At 42.9% G+C, this 27347-nt stretch overlaps 1 protein-coding gene across 1 annotated transcript in view; it reads left to right on the forward strand.

The window, feature by feature from the left end:
• The window catches only part of LOC115900490 (calcium-activated potassium channel subunit alpha-1-like), a 254542-nt gene extending 230401 nt beyond the window's left edge, over positions 1 to 24141 (forward strand). The window contains exon 4 of the mRNA XM_030941486.1: positions 22326 to 24141. Within this exon, the coding sequence (XP_030797346.1) occupies positions 22326 to 22391 (66 nt within the window). The 3' untranslated portion in view covers positions 22392 to 24141. The remainder of the gene's footprint in view (positions 1 to 22325) is intronic.
• The last annotated feature ends 3206 nt before the right edge of the window (positions 24142 to 27347 follow it).

The raw sequence follows: 27347 nt of genomic DNA on the forward strand, positions 1-27347 counted from the left end.
TTGTGTAGTTTACTTGATTAGGGGATGGGGAGGAGATCCTAAATAAACATGTCTGTAGGAAGAACAGTGTGGGGCATCCTTACTGCCCTTCTTTGGAAGGTTTAGGAAAGGAGACGGGATTTGTTTAGGACCCTAGGTCTTGGAGAGGCTTGCATTTTAGTCATGTATGATACATGACTAATTCTGCTTGTGGGTTAAGACTATAAATAGTGTGTTATTCTGGCTGGCCATACCTGGAGGCTATAATCAGGATAGTCATACTTGACGGAGTTAGGAGAAATCTTTTATGGTTTGTCATGGTCCTTAACTGCATCCCCATGTTAAACAGTGATAAGAGGGAAGAGAGGGAACTCCTTGTTTGCAAGGCAAATCTCCACAAAGCTAAGAGGAATGCTAGCCATCAGTACAAAGGATAACCTTCCAGGCTCAAGAGAAGGGCAGTAGAAAACAAAAACATGAATTCCTCCTTTCCATGTATGTACACGTAAACATAAAAGGGTGACTGCTTTTTCATAACTAACTTTTAGAAGTGGTGCCTTCCCCACTAGAATATCAGCTGAATAAGGGGTCTTTGTCCATGTGTTCTCTGTAATAGCCCCTGTGCTGGGAATGGTGTCCAGTATATAGTAATAAATCAACAAATATGTGTGGAATAAATGAAATTACAGGTGGACTGCTTTCCACCCTCCAAATTCTATCCATGATTCCTTTACAGCTTAATTACACTTCCATGAGCTCCTTCCCCAGCCACTCCTGCCTGAAGGACTGTCCTCTCCTCTGCTCACCAATTATCTCTTCTTTTCCTTTTTATTGGAAATTGAGACCTTGTTTTGGACCATATTTTCTATTGTTTCAATTTGACATTAAAATCTTATAGTATTGATCTCTTTTATATCCATTCCACAAACCTTTTCAGGTTGCTATAAAATTTTTATCTGTGTTTCTCTAGGAAGAGATGAGTTGCCTGAATGTGAATTCAATTCATCTTGCAAGTATAATAGCTTATCATAATAAGCTCTTCATGTAATGTAATAAGTACTTCAGAAAATAATTTAGCCTTTACTGGATTTTTTTTTTCCCTTCAAATGATTGGTCTGTATGCTTAATCGTTCAAGAACTCAGCTTTCTGGTAGAAATTGAACTTGTATTTGCCTGTGACCAACCTACTGATTTTTGTTTTAGAAAAACAGAAACAAAGGGAGAATAAGAGAGAGACAGGAGGAAAGAGAATGAGAGAGAGAAAAAAGATGAATGTGTATGTACATCTATAGTTTCCTTCACAATAGGTTTTGAGGACTTATTTACAACTACCTTGTAGAAGATATTTACAAAAAGTAAGTGCTATAGGTTTTGAAATCAGAGAAAAGGGTAGATGAATAGATGATTCTGCTTTAGGGAATGTATCTTGGTAACTTCTGATAAAGGAAGATTTTTAAGCTTTCTCTTCTCTGGTGCTTATAATAGATCCATATCTTGGTAGGGGGTTTAGAAGAAATGGCAGCTGTTTGCCAAGGGATTGCTTATTGGAAAAAATCATTTGTAATAGAAATGTGTTTACTAAGATAAGTGCCATTTTAAATGTGGTGTGCTGTGCCCCTGGCAAGGAATCTTAAATATGACTCAAAGCCTTTTTGAAATACTGCCATATAATTAAAGAAAACCAACTTAATGATCTAACATTTAGCATTATTCTTTACACTTTTACTCTTGGACTGGAAAACAGTTGTAAAAAATAGCTTCATTTAATTAGGATGAGAAACATAGCACACATATATAGGTGCATATATATATATATATATATATATTTGCTTCATTTTAAAAATTATTATTTGTAGAAATAGTCTACTACGTGTGACCAAGGAAATTAATTTTGGATTCGTGCTTTATTCTTTCCGGTCATTCATTAACAAGCATTCACTGGGGATGCAAAAGGGATGTACGTTCAAGACACACCATCAAGGGGCTTATTGTCTAGTTGGGGAGATAAGACATATACACAAAAATAGTTAAGTGTATGTATCGAGAATTATGGAATTGACTGCCTTCAAAATAAGAAAGATGGAAAGTGCTTTGGAATATCAAGCAAGGGGAAATAGGAACCCGTACTTTAAGGAGGGTCTTCATTCATTCATTCTTTCATTCAACAATTGTATATAAAGCATTTACTGTGTTCTAGGTACTCACACATGGGTGCTATGGATACAGCAAGGACCGAACAGACCAGGTCTCTGTCCTTACAGAATTTATCTTCTTTTGAGGTTAAGCAAGCAATAGACAAGTAAGAAGTAAGTCAACAATGTGATTTCAGGGAATAAGCCAGTGAAGGAAACGAAACAGTGTGAGGGGACAGGCCAGTGCTGTGTGCGCCTAAGTGCACATACTTGCTTGCTCACATCTCAGTCGTGGCTTTAGAAAGGGTAGTCAGGAAAGACCTTGTAGGAGGAGCTGGCCTGGACTCAGACCTGAATAAGGAGAAAGAACCTGGAGAAGGGGTAGCATTCTGTCCTCACCTTGGAGGACCAGGAAGATGTGGTTTGGAGGACAGGAAAGGGACAGACATTCTAGAACATTTCAGAGTATCTGAGCTCTTTTTTCCCCCAGGGTGTGGGGTTGTGGTGTTTTGCATCAGGTAAGGCTCAGGTGAATCAATGCATAATCGTGGCAGCCAGAAGTCTGGTAGCTGTTCACGGTGAGAGATTTTTTTTGCATCTTCCAGTAGGGCCATTCTGGGATGAAAGATATCAGAGTGTCTAGCACCCAACTGGCAGCCATTGAGCCGGGGATTTATTTAGCACTTACTTCTAGAGTGCTTGCTATGTGCCAGGCACTGTTTTGAGTGCTTTACAAACATATTAGCTTACTTAATCCTTATAACTCTTTGTCGTAGATGCTCATCTTCGGCTCCTCTGTCGTAGGCAGGAACTGAGCCTTAGAGAGTGATCTGCTCTAGGCCACATCTCTGGGAAGTGTTCTGGTTATGCCGTCCTAGCTCTTAACTCTTGTGAGATGAGAGAGCATCCATGTCACTCAGGACACTTCTGAGCATCCCTAGCCTGGAGCAGAATGAGAAGTGGGGCCTTTTTTTTCTTTTAGACAGAGTCTCACTCAGTCGCCCAGGCTGGAGTGCAGTGGCACAATATGGGCTCTGCAAGCTCTGCCTGCCGGGTTCACGCCATTCTCCTGCCTCAGCCTCCCGACTGGCTGGGACTACAGGCGCTCGCCACTACGCCTGGATAATTTTTTTGTCTTTTTAGTAGAGACAGCATTTCACCGTGTTAGCCAGGATGGTCTCAATCTCCTGACCTTGTGATCCACCCGTCTCAGCCTCCCAAAGTGCTGGGATTACAGGCGTGAGCCACTGCATTCGGCTGAGTTGGGGTCTTTTCTAATTGCTTAAGGGGTCTAAGGACGTTCCACCCTGATGGAAGCATTCTCGGTCTGCCCAGTATGGTACCCACTTGCAACATGTGCCCATTGAGCGCTTCAGTGTAGCCAGTGCAACCAAGGAACTGAGCTTTTAATTTGTGTTTAATTAACATAAATATAAAACTAAAAACTGAAGGAATATAAACTATTTGTCTGTTAAACTATACTTTGTTGTTTTGGTAGGACTAATTTTCACAAGATGCAACAATTGTTGCAACACACGAAACATCGTTATATGTTAGTGGGGGTGTCGGGTGCATGAATTATTTCTAGTATCTCTTTAGGAATTTTTAGTATTAATGATATGTTGAAGTAAAAATATTCTGGATATATTGGGTTAAATACGAAACATTTTACACATGAATATTACGTGTTTCTTTTTTTGAAATGTGGCTAACTGGGACATTTAAAATTATAAATATGGCTTGAATCTTTGAATATTTCTATTAGAGGGTGCTGGGATAAAGTTTACCCTCAAGCCTCTAATATAAAGAGTCAGGCACGGTGCCTCAATGCCTATAATCCCACCACTTTGGGAGGCTGAGGCGGGCAGATCGTTTAGTGAAACCCCAACTCTACTAAAAAAAAAAAAATTAGCTAGGCGTGGTGGTGTGCGCCTATAGCCCCAGCTACTCGAGTGGCTGAGGCATGAGAATCGCTTGAACCCAGGAGGCAGAGGTTGCAGTGAGCTGAGATCGCACTACTGCCCTCCAGCCTGGGCAACAGAGCAAGACTCTGTCAAAAAAAAAAAAAAAAAAGAAGAGAGAGAGAGAAAGAGAGAGAGAGAGAAAGAAGAAAGAAAGAGTGCTTGAACAAAGAGGAAGTAACTGCTGTGTTTTGGGTGGACATTGAGCCATCATCCTAAGCACCAGTTCTCCAGGACTTCTGGGCTCTTGCTGAGCTCACTCCAGTTCCCAGTTCCCGGGACTAACATGCACCACTGTTACTTGGGTTTTGCAGATGGAATTGCCACATGGATAGAGGTTGGTGGGCACTCATACATGAACACGACCCCCATTTTGCTCAAAATGGTGTGGATTTGGTTGGAGTTGGGGAGTCTCTCAACCATATGCGACTTCTGCCTTCTGCCCTTGCCTGTTTCCTGGCAAGGAACGAGGCCTGCATTGCCACTGGCAGGAAGCAGCTGTCCACCCAGCACGATGCTTGAGGGGTCAAATCCTGCACCTGGTCCTAGAGATGCCCAAAAGAAGGAGGTGAGAGGGCTGTGCTTGCTTGAGGGACCCTGCAGAGCCAGGGAACAGTCTGCCAAAGTGACTCAGGCTACTGAAATCCAAGTGGCAGCAAATGGCCAACCATTGTGTGGCTCCGGCTCTGTCCCAGCCTCCACTTGCCTGTGTCTCCTCAGAGGTACAGCTTGGGGCAGCCTCCCGGTCACCATGGTTTCAAGGAGGGGTGTGGGCTTGTATAGGGGAGATGGGGCTCCTCCATAACTAAGTCAAGTGAAGACTCCTCCAGGGTCACTCAAGTGGAGACATTGAAAACCAGGTACCTGACCACTTTGCCAGTGCAGAGTCACATGTTCCACTTTGCTCTGCTGTGTTAGCATTAAGATCTCACCCATTGGCTGTTCAGGTGACCATAGCCCTGACTGCACACTGGAATTACTTGGGGAGCTTTATTTTCTAATACATCAGAAAAATACTGATGCCTGGTCTTCCCCACAGAGATGCTGATGTAATCGCTCTGGGGTGCAACCTTACAACCAAGGTTTTAAAAACTCTGAAGCTATCTTTCCCTGAGAGGATATGATGCATTGAAATGAACTTTCTCAAAGTGCTTCAGAATTACAGTGGATGGGGGTACAGGATGCCTGTTGAAAATGCAGAGTTCTAAGCTGTTCATCAGACCTTTGGAATCAGAATAATTGGAAATGCACTTGTAACCTACTGCCCAAGTGGATATTCAGTAGGCTGCCATTTCAACATCACCCTGTGAAATCATTAGCAACTCAGTATGGATTTGCTTCTTATTCCTTGTGCTTTTAAAGAAGGCCAAGAAAGTTCAGGTAAAATTGAAGTGAAGTAATCTCTAATGGTGAAATTTCAGGCTTTTAGATAGGGAATGCTTTTAGGGGAAAGGGGGTCTTCTAGAAGCCCCTGAAGTGATGACAAGGAGTGACCACCAACTCCTCAAGCCAGAACTGGGGCAGTGTTTCACTTAGTCATCCGGAATGGGGACTCTGCCCTTGTGCAGTGGGAAAGCAGCTTATATCAAGGCTTGGCCAGGCCTCCTTTGGTCCCAGGCTGGAGACTGCTGGGACTTCTGCCATGAGATGGTTGGATTGTGTTTCTTTGCATTGGTGCAGTGTCTCCTGGAGACTGCTTTTGTTCAGTCACTACTGAGGCATGCATTCATTAAATTACTATGCTTACTCAGGTAGCAGTGCAGAGCCACCCTCTCTGCCAAAATTGAGCCAGGCCATCCTGCATGGTCTAAAGTTTTCCCTAGAAAAGTAGCCATAAGCGATGGGCTCCCACTGTTCCCTGCTTTATTATTTGAGGTACAGAGAGCATATGACACACTCGAACCCCATGTGAGTTAGAGTTCAATGTGGGATCAGAGGCTGGTTTACTCTTTTCACCAGGAAGCGATCTTGAGAAGCCTGCGGATGCCACTTCCCATGGCTGGGTTTTATGGACTGCTTTTGATCTGAAATCTAGAGATCCCTGTTTTCATCCTTGTCTGCCTCCAGTAACTCAGTCACAGTAGATCAGTCCTCATCATCTCCAGCAATTTATTAATCACGTTCAGTTCCAGACAAGGCCTTAAAAAAACAACACTCATTCATCAGCAGACCACTAGCAGCATGGAAAGTCTACCGGCTTCTCTCGGAGAATCTCCTATATTATGCGGACAGCATGAGTGTGTGTGTGTGTGTGTGTGTGTGTGTGTTTTAGTATGTATGTGCCTGTGTGTAGGCATGGAACTGTGGAGGTTTTAGACGTTGTCATTCACCTTCTGGTATATCAGATATATCAGGTTATTAAACAGAGAACTAGAAACTCTCCTAGAGTGGCTACAGGAGCACTGCAGATTCTCAACTGTGCTTCCCCATCTTCTCCTGGATGTTTGGCAGCCAGTGTGTCAGGATGTATTAGGCCCGTCTCCAAGGGTCCAAGTGCAACTTAAATTGGATGACCATATTCTTTGGCATCTACTCAGAGCACTTTTGAGAGTGAAAAGGAGGTGCTCTTAATAATTATTCCAGGACATCAAGCAAACTGGGAAGTAGAGTCTCCTTAGGCATATTCACTTGGCACGGTCTACTGTCAAGAAGTGTCTATTCTTGGCTTATTAAAATGCCATCAGAAATCAGTGAGCACTCTGATATAGCAGGGAATTCCTTTTATGGTATTCTTGGCAGGTGATCTCCTGTGTCAACTTAAATGTCCCCAGGGACTGAAAGCTCAGTGCCACATGCAGCAGCCGTTCTATTGTTGGATGATTGTCACATTAGATTGGGACTCATTAGAAAACTTTTCTGATATGAGATTGGAAAATATGCTAATAATATGTACAGTGATGCAGGCAACTTAAAATTTTCTTGGAGAGAAAGAGAGGGTTGCTATGGTTTGGGAAAATGAGTGGGGCCAATGCTTACCCTTTGTGAACCCATTTTTGGAGGGCGCAGCCATCACAGCGATCCATGAAAAATCTTCCTGTCTTCGATGCTCTTTCACCAAATAACTCGGGAAAGCTGATAACATGAAACAGAGTTTCACAAGGGAAAGTGGAGAAGAAGTTTCTGAGAGACACGAGGCCTTATACCCACTAATTCAGGAAGGAGCTCTGGGGTCATGGATTAAAAGAACAAAGGCAGGGAGTCAGACTTGGATTTGAGACTAAGCTCTGCCTCTTATACAGGGCATTTAAGCTCTCTGGGCCTCAGTTGCTCCACCTTTAGAATGGAGATGCCTCTTCCTTTTTGAAGACAGTGGGTCCTCCCTCAGTTGAATTTAGTGGGACTTCATCGATTGCACCACACAGAGCTCCTCCCCAGTCTGTCACGTTGAGTGCAAAACACTGCCTAGGTCCATCCAGTCACTCAACAAGCATCCATGGGGGAAGCATTAAGGAGCTTTAGATGCACTGGGTTCTCTGCAAGCAATGTTAGTCTTCATCTTCTTCACTCCTTCTCATCCTCCTTCCATGGAACACCCCTAGACTCCACCACCTGCAAAGCTCATTGCCCCTTCTCTGCAGAGTCCTCCTATTCATGTATAATTTTTACTCACTAGTGGGGTCATTTGTTGAATGTCTGTCCCTGCTTCAGACTGTAAGATTCATGAGGGCAAGGGCTGTGGTTCTTTGGTCCTCTGCTATATATTCAGGTCTAGTACAAAGCTTGGTATACAGCAGTCATTTAATAAATATACATTGATTGAATAAATGAACGAGTGAATGGTGGGGCCACAGCCATGATTGATACCCTTTCCATCCTCAAGAAGGAGATCACAGACAAGAGACTCAGAAGAAAACTCATGACTACAATAAAGAGTAAGAAGTGCTTTGTTTAAATCATCCTCAGGGTCTTTCAAGAGGTCCCTTGCATGGAGTAGCAGATTCAGGGTAATTAGGGAAGGCTAAGAGTTGACCTTTCTGGGCCTGAATGGATTGATTATTCAATAGAAGAAAAGAAAAGAAAAGAAAAGAAACAACCAAGACTTAAACCTACTCAACCACCCTATGCACTTGAAATGTCATTTAAAATAAAGTCTAGCATGGTAACTTCAAGTGACAAACATAGGTGATGCTGGAGAGGACGCGCCAAGCTGACCAGCATTCTTATGAAGTTTGACTGGCACAGAGCACACAAGAGAAGTCATATTATTGCCAAACAGTTCTTGCAGTGGGCAGAACCTGGACAAAAGGAACTGTTCTCTCCTCCCTAAGTCTTAGATATGGCTGGGAAAAACAGACAGAGTCATGACCCTTGGTTCCTTTGTTTTTGGAGGTCATGTGGACATTCTTCTTTTTTAGCACTGTTTCTTTCTAATGATAAAGGAAACAGTATATTGATGAACTCCTATTTTTCATTTGTGGTGATTTCTGAATGCCTTCTTTGGAATCCAAAACCTCCTCACCACACCTTTACAAGTTTTATGGTTCTTGGTGAAAGCATGTTTTCAGAAATCTAAGCCTACGAGTTTTTTTTTTTGTTAATAGGGTTTCACTCCCATTGCCCAGGCTGGAGTGCAGTGGTGCCATCTCAGCTCACTGCAACTTCCGCCTCCCAGGTTCAAGCAATTCTCTTGCTTCAGCCTCCTGAATAGCAGGGATTACAGGCACACACCACTGCACCTGGCTAACTTTTGTATTTTTTTATAGAAACGGGATTTCACCATGTTGCCCAGTTCACTTGAACTCTTGAGTTCAAGTGAACTGCCCGTCTCGGCCTCCCAAAGTGTTGGGATTACAGGCATGACCCACAGTGCCCAGCCTAAGCCTACGTATTTGAAGTAAGGGTTTTAAGTGGTTTTTTGTTTGTGTGTTTGTGTGTGTGGTTTTTTTTTTTTTTTTTTTTTTTTTTTTTTTTTTTTTTTGCAGTCATGGCATCATGGTTAAATTCATGAGGTACCTTTCAATGGAGACGATATTTCAACTTTAGTTACAAACCAAACACCTTGCTGGCATTGTCCAGCCCATCGAACTAGAGTCTGAAAATGATTTTGAGTTCCAGCCAGTTTTCTCCCCTTTGGAAACCTTCAAAGTATATTTTTAAAGATATATTAAAGAGATTTTGTCCAAATGGCACATGCCTAAACCTTAACAGTTTAAAATGTTTTTACACCCTTGTTCAAAGAAAAAGAATATCTTGAAAGAATAAACTTTTTACCTTTTATAAACAAGGTTAAAAGCAGTGATTCTCAAAATGTGGTCTCTGAACCAGCAGCATCGGCATCACCTGGAACTTATTAGAAACGCACATTCTGGCAGGGTGCAGTGGCTCATGCCTGTAATCCCAGCACTTTGGGAGGCTGAGGCAGGTGGATCATTTGAGGTCAGGAGTTTGAGACCAGCCTGGCCAACATGGTGAAACCTTGTCTCTACTTAAAATGCAAAATTTAGCTTGGCATGGTGGTGCACATCTGTAATCCCAGGTACTTGGGAGGCTGAGACAGGAGAATCACTTGAACCTGGGAGGCAGAAGTTGCAGTGAGATGCGATTGTGCCACTGCACTCCAGCCTGGGCAATAGAGTGAAAACCTGTCTCAGGGAAAAAAAAAAAAAAAGAGTCTTTTGATGCTATGAACATCATCTGGCTTCTGGCATCCTGCTTTGCCCAAGAATGAAAATTCCAGTTCAAGTTCCTTAAAACAGGGCATCCTTCTTCAGTTTCGTGTTCCCTGCCAGGTCAACTCTGAACCTGTAGTGGATACTCAGCAACTGTGTGCACTGAATGAATGAATGAATGAATGACTTGTAGGCTGGTGTAGGAGGTTCAGAGAAATTTATTCTAGCACATAAAGATCTTCTAATGGAGTGGATGAGGGATGGAATTTGGTGATCAGGCTGGGAATACACTGAAATAGGCAGGCAGGTTATGACAACAAGAGTCCCTAAGCCCTGAAAGGATGAAGGTTCTCCTCACATATAAATTTGACACATGGAAAAACCATGCAATAAGCTTAAGGAAGCCCACCTCAATTCTGATTTCTTCCTGATAACTATGTCAAAGCTCTTAAAACTGTGCAATAAGATCTTCATGCATTTTCTGGCCCTTGTCTTGCCAATTCTTTCACCGTGTAGCTGGTGTGCCTGGTCTGCTGAAGTATGAAGCATACTCAAACATCATACACATGCTCTTCCTTTTAAACAATGACCTTGAGAAGATAACAAGTGAATTCCACAGACAGACTCCATTTCTTCTCTTTTGTTTGCAAAAGTGTGAGGCTGAAGGAGGAAGGAAAGCTTGGGTTAACTGACCACATTCACATCTCCCCACCCTCAAACAAATGCCCCACACATGTGGAGTACATGGTTTTCTGACTGTTTATCTCCAGTGACCCAGAGTTCTAGGTCCCCCGTGCTGGAGAGGGCACAGAGGCATTATTATCACCCAGTCCTCAATGGGTGAGAGGGAGAATGGTGAGACCATTGTAGGAAGCAAGGTGAAATCAGGGGCTGTGGGCCAGGCTTCCAAAACTCACATGAATACACGTGCTGAGGTTTATGCTACTGACACTGCCTTCCAATTTTCCAGACTGTAGGAGTGGGAATTTACTGAGCATGAGGGATGCTATCTTGTGAAACTTTCTACTTCATTCAGGAAGGGTAGTTTGTCTGTAAGAATTCAATTGTAAATACAAAAATACCATTTATTTGGCGAGGGCAGGAAGGAGAGATGTGAGAAGTAGATGGGTTAAGGCTTTCTCTCTGGAGACCTGGATTTCAGCCCACTGCAAATCTTAACAAAGAGGCATGCTAGTATCATTCTTCGCAAGCCCAGTCCATTGTTATGGTCAGCTTCGATTCTGCAGTGGAGAAAATGGAGTGTGACATGTTTGGTGCCAGGAATGTGAGCATGCACCTGCGCAGCCAATGTTGGTGTCATATTGTCAGCTGAATGGTTATTTAGTAATTTTGGCCAACTCACTTGACGCTATGGGGCTTAGATGGCATTGCTTTCTGGGATGCACTGATAAGCCTTTTACAAAGCAAGACCTTGGTCCAAAATCCTTGCTGTAGAAGATGAAAATTTTATGTTATTTCTAGGGGTGCTTTTAATGTTCCATTAACCCACTGAGGAGCTATGACCAAGCTTGGCCTTGAGATTTAGACTTCGAGACCAGATGCCCTCTGTCTGTTTCATTATCTTCCAGAGGAAGTTGTTGAGTGTTTGTAAAGTGGTTATAGGATCAAGGGAATACCCTTTAAAGTTCCTAATTATATCTTGGACTTTAGCTACAGTTCCCGAAAGACGAAATAAGGTATCTAAGAAATTCATAGCCAGCTTTGGGCAACGTTTGTAGGCTAGAGTGCAGTGCAAGGGAAAGGCGGGACACACATAACATCTCTGTGGCTACGTGGGGATAGATTCTGGAAATGAAAGGAGAAATTCCAGCTTCCTAGAGGGTAAGATCAATGCTCTAGAGAGGCAAGGGTCACTTGCATGTAACACAAATTTCTTGGAGATACCCATTGCCATTGAATTGAGAGATGTCAGTATTCCTGTGGGAGGGTTATGATGTTTGAGTTTTTAAATGTATATATGCTTCTGAATTCTACTTGTGGGTTCTCAGAATTTTTCTTCCATTTTGTAAATTGCAGTAAAATATACTTAAGATTTACCATTTCAGCCATTTGTAAGGGTACAATTCAGTGGCATTTACTACATTCACGTTTTTGTGCAATCATCATCACCGTCTGTGCTAGTTATTTGCATTGCCATAAAGGAATATCTGAAGATGGGTAATTTATAAAGAAAAGAGGTTTATCTTGGCTCATGGTTCTGCAGACTGTACAAGCATGGCACCCACATCTGCTTGGCTTCTGGTGAGGACTTCAGGAAGCTTACAATCATGGTGAAAGGCAAAGGGGGAGCTAGTATATCACATGGCAAGAGAGGGAGCAGGAGCAAGGGGACAAGAAAGAAGTGGGGAGGTCCCAGACTCTTTTAAACAATCATATCTCTCACTAACTCATTACCACTGGAAGGACACCAAGCCATTCATGAGGGATCCACCCCCATGACCCAAACACCTCCCACCAGGCCTCACCTCCAACACTGGGGGTCATGTTTCAACAGGATATTTGGAAAAGGATAAACATCCAAACCGTATCACCATCCATATCCAGAACTCTTTCATCTCACAAAACAGAAACTCTGTACCCATTAAACAATAATTCCCCACTTCTCCTTCTCCCCCACTTCCAAGGAACCATCATTCTACTTCCTGTCTCAATGAATGTGACTACTCTAGGTACCTCCTATAGGTAGATTCACACAATATTTGTCCTTTTGTTTATAGCTTATTTCACTTAGCATAATGTCAAGGTTCATTCACGTTGTAGCATGGACCAGAATTTCCTTCTTTATTAACACTGAATAACATTCCATTGTATGGAGAGACCACATTTTGTTTATCCTTTCATCTGTCCGTGGACACTTGGGTTGCTTCTACCTTTTGGATGCTACAAACATGGGCATATAAGTATTTGTTTGAGTCCCAGCTTTAAATTCCAGTTTTGCCTTTAATATAATTTAAGAACTGGCAGGGTTTGAGAAGTAGGGCAAAGATAGTCACAAATTTAGACCTTAGTGACAGTGAGTGGCAACTTCTGACCTGACTATGCTACAAAAGATTTCTCATCTCATAAACCTAATTAAATTAAAAATCCAGTTGGCTAAACTCACATGCACTTAAGCCAGACAATTTCTTAAAAAGCTCATTAGCTGCAAACTTGAGCGTTCCACCAGCAGATGGAACTTCTTCCCCTAGGTTTTCAATAATTGGACAGGAAAGGTCTTTCAAACTTTAGACCTCAAATGGAAGATTTTTATCATGCTTGCCAGTGCATTGCTTTTAATGTCAGTGGTAAAGTTATACAAAAAGCAACCTTTTAAGTTTTATGATGCAATGATGTAAGACTTCAGTGTCATTAAACCTCGACTTGCAGGAAGGACATGGTTTTAGGAAAAGTTTTCTGACTTCCTGTTACAATTGCTATCCCTCATTTCAGTTATAATAAATTAAGCCCTACAAGGAACATATTGAACTTTTCTGTATTTTCAAATACAGAAATGGGCAAAATGAGATGAGCATCATCAACAAAATCCAGGATGCAGGACAACACTCCTGCGATGTTTGGGGAACACGAAACTGCAGAAGTTCACATGACTCTCGCCCTATAGTTGTGTCACAGGAAGCCCTCAGAAGGGAAGAGATTGGGCAGTTGGCTTGTAGTAATCGTGTCACAGATTCTTCTTTGGGGAGCATTTAAAAATGAGAATTCAGACACTCTGTGTCTATCTGAGTGAGTCAAATTTTCTTCTGCCCTCTCAAAAAAGTCCATGATTGCAGTTAACTTTGTCTATATACTGATGGATGCATGATTTATAGTAAACTTATAGTAAGAGGGAGCCCTTTGTTTTCCAGGGCTTCGTATGTATTTATCGTCATTTTGAAGTGACCTGATTTGAAAATGGACAGAGACAAACTGCTGGGGGGCATGCAGGTGGTTAATAAATACTAATAGAGACCCGCAGGTGGTTAATAAATACTGTTAGAGACCCGGTCTTTGTGATGAGAGGAATCACAGTTTGTCTCTGTGCCCCTTGCAGCGTGTTTGTCTGTGTGCATACAAATACATACAAATATATTCACTTAATATTGGTACATTAGCATTTCCATTATTTTATGCCTCTCCAGACTCACTTTCTCATGACATCTGTTTTCACAGATTCCTAGTCCTGATTCAAATCTGAATTCTCTACTTCTTCACGTAATGCTCCACACATCTGCCACCTCAGTTGAATCTGTTTTTCCTAGAGACATAGTTGTTTCCCTCACCTCTCTCTCGATGTTGCTGTTTCTGTTTTGTTTGTTTGTTTGTTTGTTTTGTTTTGTTTTGTTTTTTTGAGACGGAGTCTCACTGTTGCCCAGGCTGGAGTGCAGTGGTACGATCTCAGCTCACTGCAACCTCCACCACCGGGATTCAAGCGATTCTCATTCCTCAGCCTCCCCAGTAGCGGGGAATAGAGGTGCATAGCACCATGCCCAGCTAATTTTTGTACTTTTAGTAGAGATAGGTTTTCACCATGTTGCCCAGGCTGGTCTTGAACTCCTGACCTCAGGTGAGCCACCTGCCTCCACCTCCCAAAGTGCTGGGATTACGGACATGAGCCACCATGCCTGGCCATCTTTATAACCCAGGAGTGCTGGACACTCTGGCCTTCCATTGCCCTTCTGTTCTTGTAGAAATGTGTTTTCTCCAGGCTCCTGCTGTCTGACCAAATCCTTCCTCTGTCTGTCCTTCTGATGCTATCACCCACCTAGGTCCAGGTCCCTCCCCCTATTCAGCGATGGCTCTGTCCTCTTCTGTTCTCAACCTCAGTTCCCACCATCCCCTTCGAGTCTGTGTGTAGGATTGTCCTTGCTATCCCTGTGTGTGTCTCAGACCCTCGACCTTGACCACCACGGTGCTCTTCTTCCTGCTCCACTTTCACCAGGGATCCCGGAGATCCTGCCATGACCTGGAACTGCATCTCACCTTTATTCCGGGTTATAAACTTCAGAGTCTTACTCAATGAGGGTAATCCATGTTCTCCCACCTCTCTTTTGCTTCCACTATACTCAGTCTTCAAACTAATTCTCTAGCCTTTTCTCCACATATTTATTTATTTAACAAATACTGAGACACTTTGCTAGTTTCTTGGAATGTAGTGATAACTAAAAATGGACACACACCTGGCCTTCACAGAACTTGCCATCCAGCAAAGGAAAGAGCAGAGCAATTGATCAAAATGATTGCACAAAGACATGTAAAATTGTTGCTTTGCTAACTGCTACACACAACAGACTATACCTATGGGCAGGGAAGTGACAGCAGAGCTGATTTCTGAAGGATGGGCATCTCATGTGAGCAGGTGAGGCTTCTAGGAGGAGGGAAGTGCTTGTGCAAAGACTCTGTGGTGGTTGGGGTGGGAGGCGTCAAATGGTGAATGAGAAGAACTGCAAGTTAGGTTCCTGGAGTCTAGATGTGGAAGCATATGAAATAAAGCCAGAGAGGAGGAAAAGATCAGAGTTTGCAAGGCCTTGTGGACTCTGTTAGGGATTTTTTTTTTTTTTCTTCATACCAAAAGCTATGGAAGACATTTGAGGTGATTTAAGGAGGGATTCTCTCCAATTTACATGTGTGTCCTAAGAATTCAGTCCACTGCACACTGAATATGGCTTCATAGTATTGCATTTTTGAAAGCACTAGATCCTAATGCCTGTAAAATCATAGAGATTTTTGCTAGGCTTCCTTACATGTGAACAAAGCAGTTTAACTCTTATCTGGCAATCCCATGCATTTTATTTTAATGCTATAATCCCAAATACCAACTACAAAGCCCCTCTTTCTTCTTCCTTTCTTTCATCTTGAATACATCTCTACTTAATCTGTTGTTTGGAGTCTTGGTTTCCAGAGAATCAATTTACAGCATTTTTGTGCATGTTCTTCCATAAGTCAAATGTGATGTTTCAGAATGCTAGCTTGGGAATTTAGGGGACCTATGGATGATTAAATGGCTCTGCAAAAAATATTCCAGATTTTTTTAAATGTATAATAACAAAAATCCTTTTATGGTGGCAAGATTATATATTCTTTTTTTTTTTTTTTTTTTTTTTTTTTTTGAGACAGAGTCTTGCTCTGTTGCCCAGGCTGGAGTTCAGTGGCATTATCTTGGCTTGCTGAAACCTCTGCTTCCTAGGTTCAAGCAATTCTCCTGCCTCAGTCTCCTGAGTAGCTGGACATTGCCACCACACTCAGCTAATTTTTGTATTTTTAGTAGAGATGGGGTTTCACCATATTGGCCAGGCTGGTCTTGAACTCCTGACCTCAAGTGATCCACCCACCTCAGCCTCCCAAAGTGTTGGGATTACAGGCATGAGCCACCGTACCTCGCCTATATCTTCTTCTAAAGAGAACCATTCATGACTTAGGAATGACAAGAACATATAAACTATACTTGCTAAACTGTAAAGAGAAAAAAATCCTTTTCTTTTTCCCTTAGGAAAACACTGATACTCAGTCTGAGCTTCTGGAGGGGTAAAGCCTGCAAAAGCATGGGCTTTTCAAAGCTCACAGAGGCAAGGAGAGGGAGGGGATGGGTCAGACCATCACTCAGTTTTCTATAGTGATGGCAGAGCTAAGACCCAGACTCAGGAGAGAGCTGATCCATGGCCCTTCTATGTCTTGTGTTAGTTTTGTGGGATGACATTCTGCATGAGCAATTTATTGTGCTTCTGGAAACACAAACTATGAATCTGAGTGTCCATGGAGTTTACTCTTGTGATATTATGAAACAAGCCTCTTGCATACAGATTTAGGGACAGGCATATTGTCAGCATGTTGAATCAGACTTACGCATACATGGTTTACAGTTAGCATAAGTGAGGGCTACCTTTTCAAGCCAAAAGTTTTTAGTTTCTACCAAGGTCCCATCTCATAATCATCTGTTTCAATCTCCTGACTCACCCTCTGGAGGAGCTGGGATTATAGGCACGTGCTACCATGCCTGGATAATTTTTTTGAAGTTTTTTTTATAGAGATAGGGTCTCTCTATGTTGCCCAGACTGATCTTGAACTCCTGGGCTCAAGCAATCTTCCTGCCTTGGCCTCCCAAAGTGTATTCTTTAATATAGTGGATTTTATTATATGTAAATCATATACTTCAATTTAAAAAGTCCTATGCCTTTGGGATCATATATAGAAAATTACCCATTTTCTGAGAAGGGTCTCTGCTGTCAGTAGGCAGCTAAACCCTGATCAAACATGCAGAATCATTAATTAGGGTCATTTGTTCTGCTGTGAGCTGAGAAGAATGTGTAAAACCTGCTCAGGAGAGAATTAATTCATCCTCCTCTCTGTACTTTTTCTAGTACTCCTAGCACGATTCTCTAAGCCTGCAGGCCTCATACATATGTTCTAATGGGCTAATTGTTAAGGCGACATTTGTAAATTAATCTCTGACTTGAGCTAAGTGGTTTCTCCTAATGGCTTTAATTCAGTGACTCCCATTCTCGGTCACATGTCAGATTCACTGGAGGAGCTTGTTAAAAAGAGGTGCCCAGACTTCCCCTCCCCCAGCTCATGATTTGCTGGTCCTCGGGTGGGATGAGGGCATCTCTGCTTTGGAAGGAAACTCCTCAGGTGACTGGATTCTGGTGGTAGCCACCTTTGTGAGCCTCGGCTCTGAATCTGCCTCCCAAGGCCGTGATGCCTCACACACCCGCTGAAAGCATATGGACCTAATCGCAGCAACTCCAGCCCAGGTTCTAGAACAGGAAACGTCTCTAAGAGCCGGCTTTCCTGACTCAGTCACCACTATACTCACATCACCGAATCTGCCTTTTTCCTGAAGTGCTCCATCACCTGACGGGGAATAGTCTATGCTTTGCTTTACTATTTTCCATTTTCATGAACTTTCATGAACTTTGTCAGACATTGTTTCATGCCCCACAGAGATTTTCATCTAGCAAGATGGCTGTGGACTTCCCCTCTCTCCTCCCCATTTTGCACTAGGCTCCTTCTTTGCATCAGGTGTTAGGGACAGACTTTTTTTTTTTTTTGGAGACAGAGTCTCGCTCTGTCGCCCAGGCTGGAGTGCAGTGGCACAATCTCAGCTAACTGCAACCTCTGCCTTCCAGGTTCAAGAGATTCTTCTGCCTCAGGCTCCTGAGTAGCTGGGAATACAGGCAAGCGCCACCATGCCTGGCTAACTTTTTATACTTTTAGTAGAGACAGGGTTTCACCATGTTGGCCAGGCTGGTCTCAAACTCCTGACCTCGTGGTGCCCCCACCTTGGCCTCCCAAAGTGCTGGGATTACAGATGTGAGCCACCGCGCCCGGCCCACTTTTTTTTTTTTTTTTTTTGGAGACAGAGTCTTACTCTGTTGTCCAGGCTGGAGTGCAGTGGCACAGTCTTGGCTCACTGCAACCTCTGCCTCCAGGGTTCAGGTGATTCTCTCCTGCTTCAACTTCCCAAGTAGCTGGAACTACAGGTGAGCACCACCACAAATGCTAATTTTTTGTATTTTTTGGTAAAGCCAGGGTTTCACTGTGTTGGCTAGGCTGGTCTAGAACTCCTGGCCTCAAGTGATCCGCTTGCCATGGCCTCCCAAAGTGCTGGAATTACAAGCGTGAGCCACTGCACCCTGCCCTTAAAAAAAAAAAAAAAACACCGTGTATGTGTGTTCCTGGCATTCTTTTGTGCAAACACATGTCTTGTTTGATCTTGGAGTTTTGGAAATAGATGACTCAAAGCACCATTGTTTCAGTGACATTTATCAAATTGCTTTTGTTTTTAGGAATCTGGCACACCAAGTACTCAATATCACCACACAGCATATGGGTGTTTTCAGTAAATCTGAGAAGGTGACAATTCATACTGTCCAAGGTGGCTGAGGTGATTTGTTGAGCTCAGACTATGGCACGTTTAGCAAGCAGGACAGGCTGTCAAGCAAGTTAGCAGAAGCACCCTGAGAGGCAATGCTCAAATTATCTGTGTATCAGACTGCTGCCCCCAAGCCCTTCTGTGGGACAATGCTTTATTATATGCTTGGTTATTTCTTATTCTATGACTTAGCTGCTGTAGGGCAGGGATGCTTTGCTTTCTGGGGTACTGTGCTTTCCTTGGCCTCATTTTACCATGTCCCTTGGGCTTCTGTCCTCCTTGTCCCTGAAACTATAGAAGCTAGCAAAAGGATTCCCAATGGCCTCACTCCTTCATGAAGAGATATTAGAGTAGTGTTACTATGTAGAAAGAAGGACATTTTGGGAAAGGAGAAGATATTGAGATAAGAGTCCTACTTTTCCTACCCTTACCCAGTTACTAATGATCCATCTAGGCAATATTTCATTTTGTATTGGCTAAACCTGTACTATATGATTTATCACTAATTGCATAATAGCATGGGATTAATCTATATAAGAACGACTCTATAAAAAAGAGTATATTTTGCCAGGTGCAGTGGCTCATGCCTGTAATCCCAACACTTGGGGAGGCCGAGGCAGGTGGCTCACTTGAGGTCAGGAGTTTGAGAACAGCCTGGCCAACATGATGAAACCCCCTCTCTACTAAAAATACAAAAAAATTAGCTGGGTATGGTGGCAGGCGCCTGAGGCAAGATAACTGCTTGAACCTAGGAGGCAGAGGTTGCAGTGAATTGAGATTGCGCCACTGCACTCCAGCCTGGGCGACAGAACGAGACTCTCTCTAAAAAAGAAAGAGTATATTTCATGACTCCAAGTGGCCTTCCATCTTCTGTTATTCTTGGGCCTTATGTATAGCATATGTTAAATACTTAGATGACTGTTTGGGGTACTTTATAATATTACAATTACCATGTAGACTAAAATGTAATCATTTTGTGTTTTCAAACTTAGAGTTCTCAGACAATGGGGATTTGTTAGAGAGATAGAGAAAGAGAGACTAAACTGACACTTCTAAGGTGGCTTTGCTAGGGGCCTAGAGAAGACAAGTCTCTGATGCATATTCTATTTTCATGGCCACATCCAAAGTGTTGGTGTGTTTTCTGCAGCACCTGGATCTGGGCTGACAATGTGATCGAGCCTGACACGATAAAGAGGCATTTAGCAAGTTTCAAGACTACATGCACAGTTACCTTAATACTGGGAAGCAGAGCATCTCCCCAGGGAGCATTTTATGGTGCATCTTGGGTCATTTTGCCTATACTGTATCTCATCGAGAGGAGGCCTTCCAGCTGAACACGTAGACCCAAGCACATATCCATTCAACAGAATCTTCAGGGCCAGGGAACTGTGGAGGTCATTTACCTCCTGGATTTCTTCCCCCTCTTACTCTATCAGAGAGATGCTGATATTTGAGTTTTCATGTTCAGAGGGCAGCAAGATTCCTGCCCTTCTCCTGTCACTGGCTTGTTTGCTTAAATAAGGAACGCATTAGTCCCCATCACTGACTGCAAGTGGAGGCAGCTGGAGCAAATTAGTTTCAGCTATGCTGGACATCTGGCTGCTGCGACAACATTGCCATTGCAGGGGTCTTAGATTTCGAGTTCCTTACAGAATGATGTAGAGGCCATTTGCAAGGACTTCTTTCCTATCCTTTTCTGCAACAGTGGCTTTGCGTGGCATAGGCCTATATAGCCAGCTCTGACAGATGCTCAGCATTCACAGATACACACACAGGGAGCCAAATGGACAGGGATTAGTCTTAAATCAGCTGTTTATGAATGGAGAAGAGGCCCTTCTCCTGGGTTCTGGCCACACCCCTTCTCTTTGCAGCTTTTTGAGAATGAGGTCAGGGCCAGGATCTAACTGCTTATGCCTCAGAAATAGCAGCACAGATCAAAATTAATCATAAGCTCTTTGTTTTGCTGCCTTCTTTAGATAATAGAGGAAAAATCGGAGGCCTGCTCATGTTTTTGTTTGCTTGTTTTTGTGTGTACCTTTGAAAGGAACATATGAATGAATGTGTGTGAGGGGAGGGGCTGAGGTGAGGCAGCTAAGAGGGATTAGTGCTGGGCAGATGATAATTACTGATAGACTGCCGCATTCAATTGGAGCATGTTTTAGTTTTTTTTAAAAAATGGCCAAGTGAAATAAACCTCAGTGGTGTGTTGTTTTAGCACCTCCCTTTATATGGAGATTTTATCAGTTGCTATGAAACTGCATATTCCTTTTACAGTGTCCATTTGTTTTTAATGGTCATTTTCTGGACTGTGCAAGCCACCATTCTGCCCCAGGAGCTCCATGGAGTTTTGCAATGCTTTAAATGAGTATCTCATGCAGACTTCATTTTCTGTCAGCCACTCTGGCACACATACAAAAAACAGGTGTGTGTGTGTGTGTGTGCGTGTGTGTGTGTGTATAAGAGAGATAGATTCTGTCTCTCATACACAGGCACAAACACACACACACAGCTTGATCATACTTAGTCTTTACGTAAATTGGGATTCCTCTCTACCCACCAGCCAAGGCCTGAGTGTTGTCAATAGGTGGACACTGAGGAGACTGACTTCCAATGCCCTTCCACCTGCAGTCTCTTCAGAGTATTAGCATACCTGAAAAGTTGACCTAGCAGCCAGGCATTGTGTGTAATGGTGGTACTTACTTTTTGTTCTCAGGCTTAATTGTTGGCTGAAAGCATCTTCTTTATTTCTCACTATCCTTTATTTGCATTAATAGTCTCCTCTGTGAAAGATTAAAGAAGGTAGGATGTGTAGTGAGGACAGAAGTGTCGGTGTCAGCCTAATCTGCTACATATTCATTCGATGGACCTTAGCATGACAGGTATCCACTGATGGAGATGCCAAAACTGTCTTCCATCCATGGAGATTAATTTTGAGTGAAAAGTGTAAAGTAGGACAAGAATTGTCACATAAATGGCCTAATGGATGGCCTAATTGACTTCCTGAACCTAAACTGTTTTCCTGAGTATTTCAGAAGTGTTATAATCATATAGATCATACATGCAGTGAATATATCTTTATGTATGTACACACATACACACGTGGACTTTTGTATGAGCAAATTTGTGCTCTTCAAATTGGTATCTCTTGTGTAGAGACAGAAAGTAGATTAATGTGGTCTGGGGCTCGGCAGTGGGAAAGGGGATTGATTTAACAGGCAGGAGGGAATCTTCCTGGGATGATGAAAATGTTCTGAAACTGGATTACAGTGATGGTTGCATAACTTAGTAGATTTACTAAAGTCATTGATGAATTGTACTTTTTAGATGGGTGAAGATTGTGGTATGTAAATTGTGCCTCAATGAAGCTGTTAAAGTTGACATTCCTCTATTGGAGTTCCTGCAGATCCTAGACTACATATAATATGAGATACTGTGTCACCTTAAATTTTCACCTGCTCTTTTCCTACTGAAGTTTATCAACTTCAGTTGCAGAGAAGCTGAACTTTGAGATAACAGGGCCAGATAAAAACCCAGTGCCCTGAGATATAAAAGGCTACCCTGACCCCTATTGGCAAGGAGCGAGGTTGCTGCCCATTGCCATATGAGGAGCCAACTGTGAGGCAGTAATGGGGGTCTGGGAATGGGGGTGAGATTTCCAAGCAGGTCCCTGAGAGCAACGGGCACCATATTTCAAAGCTGCTTCTGCATGTGTCAAAAAACCCAACCATCCTGAGGTCCAACTCTTAAGTGATGGCATTTTCCTCTTCTTTTGCAGGTTGTCTTAGTCTTTGCTCTCAGCATCGGTGCACTTGTAATATACTTCATAGATTCGTCAAAGTGAGTATTCAAATATACTTTCTTGCCCTTGTTTCATAAACAATCATAAGCCTTTACGTTGATCCATTTATTTACCTTAACACCAACCTTTGCCAGACCTTCTGAGTGCAGAAGATTTTGGAGGAAGCTAGGGCTGCACTGTACTGATTTTCTAAACGGGAAAGAAAGTTCTGAGAAGGAAGGCTACTTTAAGTCTGCTGGCATAGGAGGGTGAGGTATCTGAGGTCGGGTCTTCTTGCTGGGTATTACTTATTTTTAAAGAGCTGTTTCTTGATGATGTATTTGCACTGAAGATGTCAAGTGGTTAAGATGACTTGATGGGAATTTGCAACTTCTGGGAGGGTAACAGTTTCCCATACATGAGGGTCCGAGCCATTCTTGCCATGGTTATAGGATCCTTTTCTCAATTGGGTTTCGAATGTTTTGATCTTACTGGAGGTCAGCTTAGAAATCATGGTGCTATCCTTTCGCCTGCCAACCGGGTATTCAGCTGAAGCATTGCACGCTGGTGCTTCTTGACTTGTGAAGGTAAGGAGATGGATGGAGGAGTTCATGATGACCCCCAGAGGTGGAGGCCCGTGGCCATTTGAGGACTTCTAGAGTGGACACTCATGCAGACTCCTTGGGTGCCAGCTGAATGGACTGGTGCTCCAGGGTGAGCCTGGGTGACAGACGATAAAGACCTTGCAGAAGGATGAAGAGGGCACAGACTAGAACTGCAACGTTGCAGCCAGTTCTGCCCTGATTCCTGTAGGTGCCAATCCTGAGGAAATAATTTGTTCCAACTATACTATTGCAATCATGAAGTTGACAGCGTCAGGGAAACGAGCTGGAGTCTAACTCATTTTCTGTTGTGGCGTGAACTTGGCCACTCTGATGACAGTGGCCTTGAGCTTGTTGTCCTTGTTGTCCACTGTGTGAGTGTTTTGAAATTTAACTCTATCTCTGGTATGGTTGGCTACTAGACTTTGATACTAGGAAACCTCCCTGGTGTGCCTATTGGCTCAGACTCTGATGTGCCTGAATTCTGAGCTTAGTGCTCCTTTCCTGTGGCTTGGGATGGTGGTAATTTCATGCACAGCTAAACTCAGAATTTCTCAGAGCCATCTGGTCACCAGCCAGATGCATTTGGATGCAGAGGTCAAAATGTCAGTCAGGGAAGATAAAGAAAATATCTCCTTTAATAACCTGTCTCTGGGAATCAGCCAAGTCTAAGCCTATCAGAGGGCCTTCAGCCCATCCCCACGTGCGAGGCTGGGCTGCCCTCACCCATCTCAGATGGAAAGTCCTTTAAACGCTGTCGGGAGACAAGATTCCACATGCTCCCTCCATCAACTCTCCCAAGCCAAGAAAGAGAAGAGCTTATTTAAGTTTGGAAGACTCCCATTGGCATGTCATTGAAGGTAAGCCCCCTTTTTAATATTTACTCTTAATGATTCTGGACCCTATTTGTATTGAACTGAACATCCTCTAAAGCCCCTGGTCTTATTTCTCCAATCTCTCTCCAGGGGTGTTCTCACGTGTCGTGGGGTGTAGACCCTGCCAACTTCCATGCTGAGACTCAGGAAAGAGGTTTGGGCTTGTAGCTTGTGTGCCCCAGAGAGAGAAAACCCTCATGTGGAGGTGAGTGTGTTGATGGGTTAGAGGCCCAGATGCCTCAGCCAGCGCCTTCCTTCCCTTTTCGTTTTTTTTTTTTTTATTTTTTTAACCTTTTGTCCCTCTGTATTTCTCAGAAATAAAATGCTCTTTAGATGAATTTGGATTGTGTCTTTTTTTTACCGTCTGCTGTGAGGCAGTCTTTTGTTCTGTGGATCCTGGTGTTCTCCATTTCCATGTGAGAAGATGAAGAGGAATGAAATTCCCCCATGCATACCCTCTTCCCCTAATGTCCTATACCATCTCAATGTCCTTTGGCTTTAATTATGATGCTTCTAGGCCTTGGGGAAAACAGCACTGGGAGTCCTCTCTGATTCTGGTTTCTTTTATGAACTTGCAAATAGTCTGTCCCAAGGATGGAGCTTCAGTCCTGTCCTCACCTTTTCCTGGCAAAACTGCCGATAAGGTTAGAAACAAGGCTATTCCCATTCTGCCTGAGGACTGTCCTAGCCTCATCCCAGCATCTCTGTTGCTCAACTATGTGGTTTGGCATAGCAAGGCTTTGTTTATAAGAAGACTTTCTGGTTATTTATATAGAAACTTTTCATTTTCATGACTTTATTTGGTTCTGAGACCATATTTGAAGATTCTGTCCGGTGGTGGGCCCAATCAGTGGATTCAGCACAAGGGAGTTTTCCATCTTGCTTGGGAAAGACAGCAAGCAAGCTCAGTTTAAGTTTGGGGGAGAATTAGTGTAGAATCTCTAAAGCCATCTCTATGATAAGTCCATAGATTTCCAGGAATAAAACACAGTGAAACCTATTAAAAAACTATAATCGAGCTTAGTGAATGAGAAAAAAAAATGAAATTCTATCCACATATAGGATGCAAATGGAAAGAAAGTGAGAAAGTAGAATGTACATTCTTAAAATCCATGTCTTTCATTCAAAACTGTTACCAGTTTTACACATTCGTGGTTTGGCTGGCCATCTGGATATTTTGGAAAGACAGCTTTAAACTTCTTGTGGAAGTTATATTAAATCTTCACCCTGGAAAAAAAGCACCCAGAATTCTCCAGATGAATTGTAGTTAGTATTTACACCCTTCAAATAAATAAACTAGGGGACGGTCTATAGACTTTCCCACAAGTGAATCTAAACCAACAGACATGAGTGAAATGGCTTGTCTCAGTCAATTTTAGCCAGAGCTGCCCCTCTCCTACAGAATGCTGAGGACTGTCCTGTAGCACAAGTTTGAGATTCCAGGCTCTCTGCACCCAGCCCTTTGAAAAGTGCGAGGAGTGCCGATTAATGTATAAAACAGGCTCCCGTGGTCTGCTGGACCAGCTATGTCTCAAGGCAGGCCAGCTCCAGTTGTGCAAGTGGACAAGCAGGCTAGGTGGTTATTTTACTTCTGTGCATTAGCAGATGAGTAATACAGCTCAGAGAAATGTCATCATTGGTGGGTTTATGATCTTTTTAACCTTTCAAAGCTCTTTTTACTATCCAGAGGTGATGGATAAGTCACTTCCAAAGACAGCTGCACAACTTTCATTTTTGGCCATTAGGCAAAGACAGATCCCAGCATAGGGTATTTTCTTTGGGTCTGGTCTTAATGATCCTAGAGTGATTGTGAGGGAAGACTCATTTGTGTAGCCTCAAGTGATTACTATCTAGCTAAGACAGATTGTCCTCAGAGCTCCTGGAATTGAAAACAAAGATAATTACATTAAACCTAATTAAAATTGTGCTTTATAATCCCAGCAGTAGACTCTCTAGAAACACCCAAGTAGAGGAAGATGTCTCTGGACCAAGTTTTTGGTCAGACATCACGTTAGTGCCTTAACAAGCACAGACAAGCATTGAGCCCTCCACACACCATCTCCCCAAAGATCTCCAATTAGCCATACAAGGTGGATTGTGTACAAAAAGCTCCCTTTCTTTTTCATTCTTTTTAAAAGGACTCCTGCCCAATTTATGTCACATGTCACTTTAGCTCCTAATTCTGATGTCTCCTGCCACCTACGCCGACCCTGTCCTCCCACACATTCTGATCCTTGTGAAGCAAAGATTTTTTAGAAATTGTACAACCGAGTCAAGAGTGCCTGCAGACGCCCTGTGGGTGCTAATGTCACCGTTGCTTCCGTTCTTGTCTATTTCCTCCCTTTGACACAAGAACAGCAATTCTTATCTAACAGATAAGGAAAAAAAAAACAAAGACCCACCAGTGTCAGCATGAGAGTGAGATTCATGGATTGCATAATGCAGCAGTCTCTGTTGCTTTCAGAATTTCAAAAGAAAGTTGGAAGAGACAGAGGCCCAGAGCTCTGGGTATTTGCATTTTTACCAGGGGCATTCTGGGAAAGGATGACTCACATGTGTGAAGATATTTATTCCTTTGATTCATGTTTAAACGCTGCTACTTCTTATGCTACGGTTACGTGGATTATGAATATTTAATGCTGCGTATACTGAAAATGAAGGTCAAGTCCTGCTCACTGGTGACTTCAATGCAGGCTCTTGTCTCTGAAAGGGAAGCTACCTGCTGTTCGTGGAGTAAAGCTGAAAGGTTATACGTTGTGAAATTTTTCCTTAATGACTTTATCTGCTCCAAAATGGCTGGCACACAATGGGGGCGCTTGCTGATTTTGCCAGTCTTTGCTCTTGGCTTCTGGTATCAGCACTGCTGTTTTGGGGATATGGACATTAGGAAGGAGGAGGGAACAGCAGCACAAATTTTGTAGAGCACCTCACCCAAGGGCCCAATTGCCAAGGCAACAGTGGAGTTACGTTTGGAAAATGGCCTCTCCCCAGTCTTTTAAAATTTTACTTTTGCATCCACTCACCCACTTATTCATTTTGTCTTCATTTATTAGTTTGAAACACCTTCAAATGTGACAATGCTGTGTATTTTCCAGGCAGTAAAATTGCTTATGGTTAAGGAAAACTATCTTTAAGATTGTGATAGAAATTGACCAGATTGTTTTCATAGTCTCTGAAAATAAAACTGGTACCGTTGATATATTGGGGATGCCCAGAGCTTTAGCAGAACTGGTTAGTCGCCCAGTAGTTTCTCCCACTCCAGTCTTCACATAGCCTGGCCTCTCATCCCTTGGCCTAGAAATTCTCTTTCAAAAGGGAAGAGAGGGCAAGTCGTTGGAGGGAACTAACGTTCACTGATTATGTGCTGTCTGTGAGCTACAGAGTGAGGCACTTTACCAAAAATAGCACATACAACCTCATTGAATTCACCTAACAACTTCTTAGGGTAGGTATTACTATTCCCACTTTACAGATGAGGAGGCTGAAGCTGCAGACATAGCTCTTCTAAGTGTCAAGAAGTAAATTTCCAGATTGTGGAAGTA

The sequence above is a fragment of the Rhinopithecus roxellana genome, chromosome 11 (genome assembly GCF_007565055.1).
Source record: "Rhinopithecus roxellana isolate Shanxi Qingling chromosome 11, ASM756505v1, whole genome shotgun sequence".
Taxonomy (NCBI): domain Eukaryota; kingdom Metazoa; phylum Chordata; class Mammalia; order Primates; family Cercopithecidae; genus Rhinopithecus; species Rhinopithecus roxellana.